General features: G+C 48.0%; 1 protein-coding gene across 2 annotated transcripts in view; it reads left to right on the top strand.

Moving 5' to 3' along the window:
* The first annotated feature begins 1,134 nt into the window (after nucleotides 1–1,134).
* The window catches only part of LOC143293025 (protein RUFY3-like), a 25,287-nt gene continuing 16,421 nt past the window's right edge, over nucleotides 1,135–10,000 (top strand). Inside the window, exons 1-5 of one of the 2 annotated variants that reach the window (XM_076603828.1) lie at nucleotides 1,135–1,331; nucleotides 2,159–2,211; nucleotides 2,991–3,365; nucleotides 5,042–5,212; nucleotides 8,915–9,032. In XM_076603828.1, the coding sequence (XP_076459943.1) occupies nucleotides 3,236–3,365; nucleotides 5,042–5,212; nucleotides 8,915–9,032 (419 nt within the window). In that variant the 5' untranslated portion in view covers nucleotides 1,135–1,331; nucleotides 2,159–2,211; nucleotides 2,991–3,235. The remainder of the gene's footprint in view (nucleotides 1,332–2,158; nucleotides 2,212–2,990; nucleotides 3,366–5,041; nucleotides 5,213–8,914; nucleotides 9,033–10,000) is intronic. The other variant, XM_076603827.1, reaches the window with a different exon arrangement.

The following is a 10,000-nucleotide window of genomic DNA, read 5'->3' as shown; positions in this document are numbered from 1 at the left end:
ACATACCAAAACATCCACGCAACACACCTACACAAGCATACACATGGCACGCCATACAATGAGCACGCACACACACACCGTCAGCCACTCGCACCCGCACTCCCCCCCACACAATACACACTAGACATAATTCACCCACACACACACAAAACACACCCACACACACACACCCGTACAGCCACTCCGACCCCCCCCCCCCACACACACACACACACACACACACACACTCACACACATACACACACACACACACACACACACACACACACACACACACACACATGCACACACACTCTCTTACCAAATAACCATCCATCCAGACAACTAACTGACTGACTGACTGACTAATTGACTGACTGACTAAATGACTAATTGACTGACTGACTAAATGACTGACTGACTGACTGACTAACCGAATGCTGTGGTGGCTTTTCATGCTAGGCGCGATAGTTCGGTTTTGCACACTGATTCAGTAAGCTACCGCTGGGATCGTGTAGAAAATAGTTAAGTAATTAACGAATAACTTGAATAGGCTCGCAGCTTCTATGGAAACTCCCGCGCATATTAATTTTATTTCATGAATGAATGAATGAATGAATGAATGAATCTTTATTTTCCAACGGTGATGATATTAGCACTTTGGCCGACTTAAACATCTGCCGTTGTTCTAAGAGACACACAAACATGTACGCATATAAATGTAGTTATACTGAATACTTAATACATGTATAATGTACGAGTATAACACAGCGTCAAACTGAGAGACACAACATCGCTCACATCTGTACGGAACGGAAGCGAGTAACACACACACGCACACACGCGCGCACACACACACACACACAAACACACACAAACACACACACACACACACACACACACACACACACACACACACACACACACCAAGGGAAAAACAACAACAAACATGAAATAACTAGAGCAGTAAGCAGCTCGAACACACGTTCCTTTCAGCCATTCCACACTCACTTCCACTGATAACGCTTCGCCCATGCAGTCAGTGTCCTAGCTTTTTCCCTACCACTCTCTGAAAAAACTTCCCCACATTACAGCAGTGGTGGAGAAGAGGAGAATCGATAATTTATGCTGCGCGTGTGTCGCCAGTGCTACCGTTGCTGCTGCTGCTGTTGCTGCTGCTGCTGCTGCTGCTGCTGTTGTTGGCATCGCTTCTCGTCGCTTCTGCTCTGTCTGACTTGCCAAGCGGATGCCAGGATTATTATGGCGGCTGCTGCGATGGTGCTGTTGTTGTTGATGTTGCTGTAGTCGACTGTGTTGCAACGGTGCGGCCTACCACGCTACCCTCCAGACAGGTTTGGATGCTGGCATATGTTTTTTTCAATTTGTTTGTTTCGTTTTAGAGAAAAAAAAAGTGTTGTGCTTGGGAGTAAGAGGGTTAATCACTAAACTAACCGCTAATTGATCCGGGTGGTTAGTGTGTCTGTGTGTGCGTGTGTATGTGTGTCTGTGTCTGTGAGTGCGTGTGAGTCGTGCCGAATTCCTGTCTGTGAGTGAGGTCGTCAGTTTTTTTTTTGGGGGGGAGAGTGGTGGTGGGGCCGTGAATGCCTACCAGACGGCGTCTGTTATGTCAGGAATTTGGAGAATCTTGGACTGGTGCTAGTCTGTCTGTCGGAGAATCCCCTGAAAGCTTTCTGGCTGCTGAGGTTGGAAGGTAAACCTGTAACCCAGGCTGGATGGGATAAAGGAAAAGAAGTCACTGTCCGATGGCAGACTGAGGAGTGTGTATGTACAGTGTGTGTGGGTGTGTGGGCAGACTGAATCGCTGTTGCTGCCAGACCTGTTTCCAGCCTCCGCTGAGTGTCGCTATTCCATTCAGACAGAACCTTGAATCGATAATAACTGGGCAAAGCAACAGACCGCGGACCGATGGTGACACATTGGCTGCCCCCGGAAATCACTGAACCGTCTGGAAAGAGAGGCCTCGCTGGCTGACTGACTGACTGAGCGACTTGAAGGACAGACAGAACACACTGTACACAAACCAGAGGCTGTGGAACAGGCCGATTCGTTGAACAGTTACGAAACCATTCAGTGTGTGTGTGTGTGTGTGTGTGTGTGTGTGTGTGTGTGTGTGTGTGTGTGCTCCTGTATAATTGGGTGGTGTCTCGTCGTTTGAAAGGCCAAAACGCCCACTTCATCCCTGGCAAGAGTCGACGTTTTGAATCAGAAGGGGTGAGTGTACTTACCGTCTCTTGTTGTTTTTTTAAGCTTATGTCACACTGTATTGTGTAGGTGTGTCAGTTATACATGCGTTCCAACTAGTAAAGTCGTCAGTTTCGAATGAGAAGAGTGTGTAACTGTTTTCTATGTTTGTTTATGTTTCAGCTGATGTTACAATGTCTGGTTATCAGTGCGTGTCGAATATGTTTTGTGCACATGAAACAAAGACGGGTTATGGACTGAATACAGGATACAATTACACATAATCAAAGAATTCATGAACTGAAATATAAGTCGGCGAGCACTGAAAACACTTCACGTTACTTAAGTTGTTACATCGTACAACAAAGATAACAATAATAATGATAGTGTTTATATAGCGCTGAATCTTGTGCAGAGACAAATCTAAACGCTTTCACACCAGTCAATCACACACATGCATAACTCTAAAACTGAAGAAAAACTGAAGACAAGGAAGAGGTAGGGAAGGGAGGCTATCTTGTGAAGAGGTGGGTTTTAAGGCCAGACTTGAAAGAGCTGAGTGCGAGACCTGACGAAGCGAAAGAGGAAGTTCATTCCAAATACAAGGTCCATGGACAGAGAAAGAACGACAAGTTACAGACTGTAGACACACAAGCAAAGAATTCATGAACTGAAATATAAGTCGAACATTGATGCAACATTTCATGTTACTTTAGTCATTACAAACGGAACCAAACCAAATCATCTTCTTCCTTCATATCTAATTAACAAGCCTCATTTTAGTAACTGGGGCGAACTTTATTTTGCAGAATCGTCCGTCATTTGGACCAGCCGTTCACAAGAAGGGAGCACTTAGAAATTAACAACTTCCCCAGACAGCGAAACTGAACCATAGTCCACACCAACCCACCACCACCGGCGACATTAATTAACAAACTTTGCCACGCCAGTGGTCAATCAATCAGTGGGAGAGGAAAGGAGAGGGAGCGAGGGAAAGAGGGAAGGAGAGGGAGGGAGCGAGGGAAGAGAGACTGGAAGAAGTCGGAGGCTTAGGATGAAAATGGCGGAGGAGACCATCTACCTGTGCAACTTCCGGGTGTCAGTGGACGGGGACTGGTTGTGTCTCCGGGAGCTGAGTGACGTGCAGCTACAGATGGAGCCCGAGCCCATGATTATTGATGAGGGTGAGTCTGTGTGTGTGTGTGTGTGTGTGTGTGTGTGTGTGTGTGTGTGTGTGTGTGTGTGTGTGTGTTTATGTGTTGTGTGTGTGTGTGTGTGTGTGTGTGTGTTGTGTGTGTGTGTGTTTATGTGTTGTGTTGTGTTGTGGTGTGTGTGTGTGTGTGTGTGTGTGTGTGTGTGTGTGTGTGTGTGTGTGTAGTGTAGTGTAGTGTAGTGTAGTGTATGTGTGTGTTGTGTGTGTGTGTGTGGTGTGTGTGTGTGTGTGTGTGTGTGTGTGTGTGTGTGTGTAATGTGTGTGTGTGTGTCATGTTGTGTTGTGTTATGTGTGTGTGTGTGTGTGTGGGGGGGGGGTATGGGGGTGTGTTGTGTTGTGTTGTGTGTGTGTGTGTGTGGGGGGGGGGTATGGGGTGTTTGGTGTGTGTGTGTGTGTGTGTGTGTGTGTGTGTTTGTGTACTGATGTGTGTGTGTGTGTGTGTGTGTGTGTGTAGTGTGTATATGGTTGTGTGTTGTGTGTGTGTGTGTGTGTGTGTGTGTGTGTGTGTGTCTGTGTGTGTGTGTGTGTGTAGCGTAGTGTAGTGTAGTAGACTGTGTGTAGTGTAGTTTCCATAACCCACCAAACGCTGACATGGATTAGGCGATCCTTAAAAACCGTGTTAAATCTTCAGCGTGCGTATACACACGAAGGGGGCTAAGGCACTTAGCAGGTCGGCACATGGCTAGTTGAGTCGGTTGACTTGGGAGATCGGAAAAATAATCTCTACCCCTTTTTACCCCACAGACACCTCTGACAGGGATTCGAACCGACTCTGAAAGGTACACAAAATATATAAGCATGCACTCAAATCCTGACTGAGCGCGTAGGGTTATGTTGCTGGTCAGACATGTGCCTAGCAGATGTGGGTGTTGCGTGTACAGCGAATGCAGTGACGCCTCCTTTGATCAGTATCAGCATCAGTATCAGTAGCTCAAGGAGGCGTTCACTGCGTCCGGTCAAATCCATATACGCTACACCACATCTGCCAAGCAGATGTCTGACCAGCAGCGTAACCCAACGCGCTTAGGCCTTGAGAGAGAGAGAGAGAGAAAAGATAAATACAAAAAAATACTACTACTACTACTACTACTACTAATATTCATAAGGCGCAAAATCTTGATGAAGTCAACTCTAAGCGCGCGTGCTCGCGCACACACACACACACACACACACAACAATGATGATAAATAGGCAAATAAATGTAAAACATGCAGACACACACACACACACACACACACACACACACACACACACACACACACACACACACACACAGACACTCACACACACACACACACACACACACACACACACACACACACACACTACCCTGCACCCCCCTCCCCTCCTCCACACACTCATTTCTAGTCTACATATCACAGCTTCCACGGCACATACCCACCCACAACCACACCCTTAAACACACACACACACACACACACACACACACACACACAAACCTACACCCCCCCCACACCCACCCACAGCCACCCACCCCCACCCCTCCCCGCACCCACGCCCACACCTACCCCCCCCCCCCCCCCGCCCCATCCCACACACACCTCCTTGAGAGAAACCGGAACCGAAACTAGAAACTACTAAAACTCGTTCTCGTCCTGTGTATAACAACAAACACGCCCACGGCAGGCAAGGACTCCAAGACCGTGGAGCGAGCCAACCTGATGAACGTGTCCAAGCTGCTGATCAAGGAGCTGATAGACTCCTCCCTGGCCCACGGCAGGATGTTGGACGATGACTATGTTCCTCTCCAGCAGTTCTTCGTCGTTCTGGAACACGTGCTGAGACACGGCCTGAAACGTGAGTACCGTGGGTTGAGGGGGGGGGGGGGGGGGTAAGTGTTGGGTGGATGGGTGAGTTTCAGTTTCAGTTTCAGTTTCTGTAGCTCAAGGAGGCGTCACTGCGTTCGGACAAATCCATATACGCTACACCACATCTGCCAAGCAGATGCCTGCCTGACCAGCAGCGTAACCCAACGCGCTTAGTCATCAGGCCTTCAGAAAGAAAAAAAAAGAAAGAAAAAAAAGAATGAAAAAGAAAAAGAGAAGAAAAATGCATAAAAAAAGAACTACTACTAATATGTATAAGGCGCAAAAACTTGATGAAGTCAACTATAAGCGTACAAACTAAACTAAACTAAACTAAACTAAACTAAACTAACTAACTAACTAACTAAATAATAATATGATAAAAAAAAAAAAAAATAAATAAGTAAAGAAATGAATAAATAATAATAATAATAATAATAATAATAATAATAAATAAATAGATAGATAAATAAATAAATAAATAAATTTAAAAAAAAAGAAAAAAAGACAACAATGATGATAAATGAGCAAATAAATGTAAAAAATGCAGACACACATTCACACATACTCACACATATGCATAACAGATATGCACCAAACATGCAGTTTCACAGATATGAAAGCACAGTCAAATACACATAAACGTACATGTGCCGGATGGGTGAATGTGGAGTGATGGCCTGGAGGTAACACGTCCGTGGTTGAGGTGGTTGAGTTGGTTGGGTGGGTGGTTGAATTGATTGGTAGTTAGGTGTGTGGGTGGGTAGAGTGGGTAGTTGAGTTGGTTGGTAAGTGATTGAGTTTGTGGGGGGGTGGCTGAGTTGGTTGGGTGTGTGGGTGGTTGGTTGAGTCTGTTGATGGGTGGGTGGGTGGGTGGTTGAGTTAGTTGGGTGGTTGGGTTGTGGTTTAGTTAGTTGGTGGGTGTGTGGTTGAGCTGCTTGGGTGGGTGTGTGGTTGAGCTGGTTGGGTGGGTAGTTGAGTTGGTTGGGTGTGTGTGTGGTTGAGTTGGTTGGGTGGGTAGTTGATTTGGTTGGGTGTGTGTGTGGTTGAGTTGGTTGGGTGGGTGTGTGGTTGATTTGGTTGGGTGGGTGGGTAGGTGAGTTGGTTGGGTGTGTGTGTGGTTGAAATGGTTGGGTGGGTGTGTGGTTGAGCTGGTTGGGTGGGTAGTTGAGTTGGTTGGGTGTGTGTGTGGTTGAGTTGGTTGGGTGGGTGTGTGGTTGAGCTGGTTGGGTGGGTGTGTGGTTGAGCTGGTTGGGTGGGTGTGTGGTTGAGATGGTTGGGTGGGTGTGTGGCTGAGCTGGTTGGGTGTGTGTGTGGTTGAAATGGTTGGGTGGGTGTGTGGCTGAGCTGGTTGGGTTGTGGTTTAGTTAGTTGGTAGGTGTGTGGTTGAGATGATTGGGTGGTTGGGTGTGTGGTTGAGATGGTTGGGTGAGTGTCATGGTGTGTGGATTGGGTGGACGTATTCGCATTGGTGCTAAAGAAACACGTGTGCTTCGACATGGCCTGAGACAGGGGGTTTGTTGGGTCGTGTATGTGGGATGGACTGGTTGGCTGTGTGAGTGGGTGGTTGAGTTGGCTGGCTGGCTGGATGGATGGGTGAGTGTGTGGTTGAGTTGGCTGGTTGGTTGGATGGATGGGTGAGTGTGTGGTTGAGTTGGCTGGTGGGTTGGCTGGGTGAGTGTGTGGTTGAGTTGGCTGGTGGGTTGGCTGGGTGAGTGTGTGGTTGAGTTGGCTGGCTGGTTTGATGTGTGAGTGGGTGGTTGAGCTGGCTGGTGGGTTGGCTGTGTGAGTAGGTGGTTGAGCTGGCTGGTTGGTTGGCTGTGTGAGTGGGTGGTTGAGTTGGCTGGTGGGTTGGATGGGTGAGTGTGTGGTTGAGTTGGCTGGCTGGCTGGCTGGATTGGTGAGTGGGTGGTTGAGTTGGCTGGTGGGTTGGCTGTGTGAGTGGGTGGTTGAGTTGGCTGGTTAGTTGGCTGTGTGAGTGGGTGGTTGAGTTGGCTGGCTGGTTGGCTGTGTGAGTGGGTGGTTGAGTTGGCTGGTTGGCTGTGTGAGTAGGTGGTTGAGTTGGCTGGCTGGTTGGCTGTGTGAGTGGGTGGCTGAGTTGGCTGGCTGGTTGGCTGTGTGAGTGGGTGGCTGAGTTGGCTGGCTGGATGGATGGGTGAGTGGGTGGTTGAGATGGCTGGCTGGTTGGCTGTGTGAGTAGGTGGTTGAGTTGGCTGGCTGGCTGGATGGATGGGTGAGTGGCTGGTTGAGTTGGCTGGTTGGCTGGATTGGTGAGTGGGTGGTTGAGTTGGCTGGATGGCTGAGTGGGTGGTTGAGTTGGCTGGCTGGTTGGCTGTGTGAGTAGGTGGATGAGTTGGCTGCTTTGCTGGATGGGTGAGTGAGTGTGTGTATGGATGTCTGAGTGGGTAGGTGGATTGGTAGAGTTCTTCGTGGTGCTGGTACACTCGCTCCGACACGGCTTGAAACACGAGATTGTGGGTGGAAGGATGGATGGATGGAAGGATGGAAGGATGGATGGTCCCGTTGTTTGTTGGGTAGGTTGGTTGACTGTGTGGTCAGGTTGGTGGGTTGAAGGATAGGTAGGTGGGTGGACGGGTGAATGTGTTGTTAGGTGGGTGGTGGGTGGGTTGATGGTGATGAATGGGCATGGTGGGTGGGGTTCAGGGCGTAGCTCTGTGTGTGTGTGTGTGTGTGTGTGTGTGTGTGTGTGTGTGTGTGTGCGTGTGTGTGTGCGTGTGTGTGTGTGTGTGTGTGTGTGTGTGTGTGTGTGTGTGTGTGTGTGTGTGTGTGTGTGCGTGTGTGTGTGTGTGTGTGTGTGTGTGTGTGTGTGTGTGTGTGTGTGTGTGTGTGTGTGTGTGTGTTTTAGCGGCAGTTTAAAGTGAATTGTCCATTGCATTTTTGGGGGGTGGGCTAGGGGGTCGTGGGGGAGGCGGAGGGGAGTGGGGTGGGGGTGGGAGTTAAGAATAGGGGCTATGTATGCCTGTGGCCTTTTTTGTCTTTCTGTACTACTCATAACTGGAGTGGTGGCCTTGTGGTACTGCGTTCGCCTAGGAACAGAGAGATTCTGAGGGTGTTGGTTCGAATCCCATACGTGCCTGCACTCTCCCCCTACCCCTTCTCTAGACCGGAAGTTGTGGTCTGGACGCTAGTCATTCGCATAAAGAGAGGTTTCCTTGGCAAAATTCTGTAGGAAGAATCAACTTTTGATCGTTAAATAAACACATTTTGCAGGCAGAAAAGAATGAGGGGTGGCGGTGGGGTAGGGTGGGGTTGGGTGGCGCTTTACAGTTGCAAGGCGATTTTCCTGGGCCTTTGGGAAAAGCAGCCCGAATTACACACAGAGATTACTCGTATCTGTTGAGACAAAATAAAGTAATACAATTATACGCTATATTCATTTTCTTTCTTTAAAAAAAAAAAAGTATATATTTCTTTTACTAATTTTCCCACACAGCCAAAAAGGGGACGCTATCACGGAAACGGGAGTTGTGTTCAGTTCTGGAGAAAGTGGAGTCATACAAATATGCCCTTTATTTATTTATTTATTCATTTAATTGAACACTTTCTCCCCACACAGCCAAAAAGGAGATGATGTCACGGAAACGAGACTTGTGTTCGATTTTGGAGAAGGTGGGGTGATACAATAATTATGCTCTTTATTTATTCATTTTTTTTAACACTTTCCCCCACACAGCCAAAAAGGGGATGCTGTCCCGGAAACGAGAGTTCTGGTCCGTTCTGGAGAACGTGGAGAAGATCGCTCCGGAGGCCGCCGAGATCACCACCAGCGTCCGGGACATGCCCAACATCAAGTGAGTCCTGCTCCTTCACCTCGCACTGTCCTCATCCTTCTGCTGTTGGTGCTGGTCACTCTTTCTGTCGGTCTGTTTGTCTGTCTTTCTGTCCTTCTCTGTCTGTCTGTCTGTCTGTCTATGTCCCTTTCTCTGTCTCTGTCTGTCTTTCTCTGTCTCTCTGTCTGTCTGTCTGTCTGTCTCTGTTTGTCTGTCTCTGTCTGTCTGTCTTTGTCTGTCTGTCTTTGTCTGTCTTTCTGTCCTTCTCTGTCTGTCTGTCTGTCTATGTCCCTTTCTCTGTCTCTGTCTGTCTGTCTTTCTCTGTCTGTCTGTTTGTCTGTCTGTCTCTGTCTTTGTGTCTTTGTCTGTCTGTCTTTGTGTCTGTCTGTCTGTCTCTGTCTGTTTGTCTGTCTGTCTTTCTCTGTCTGTCTGTTTGTCTGTCTGTCTTTGTCTCTGTCTGTCTTTCTCTGTCTGTCTGTCTGTCTGTCTGTCTGTCTCTGTCTGTCAGTCTGTCTTTGTTTGTTTGTCTGTCTGTCTGTCTGTCTCTGTCTGTTTGTCTGTCCTGTCCCTTTCTCTGTCTGTCTGTCTTTCTTTCACACACACACACACACACACACACACACACACACACACACACATATTTGTTTTTCCTATCGAAGTGGATTTTTCTACAAAATTTTGCCAGGAACAACTCTTTTGCTGCCGTGGGTGCTTTTACGTGAGCTAAGTGCATGCTGCACACGGGACCTTAGTTTATCGTCTCACCCGAATGACTAAGCGTCCAGACCACCACTCAAGGTCTAGTGGAGGGGGAGAAAATATCGGCGGCTGAGCAGTGATTCGAACCAGCGCGCTCAGATTCTCTCGCTTCCTAGGCGGACGCGTTACCTCTAGGCCATCACTCCATATAGGTCAATTGACCTCTTTATTTACGGCGTTTTATGCACGTTAAATGTGATTATGTGCCTTCTTCACAAACAGACCAATGT

This window comes from Babylonia areolata, chromosome 18 (genome assembly GCF_041734735.1).
Source record: "Babylonia areolata isolate BAREFJ2019XMU chromosome 18, ASM4173473v1, whole genome shotgun sequence".
NCBI lineage: Eukaryota > Metazoa > Mollusca > Gastropoda > Neogastropoda > Buccinidae > Babylonia > Babylonia areolata.
Note: the sequence above shows the minus strand (reverse complement) of the source record. Positions and strands in the feature narration are given on the sequence as shown.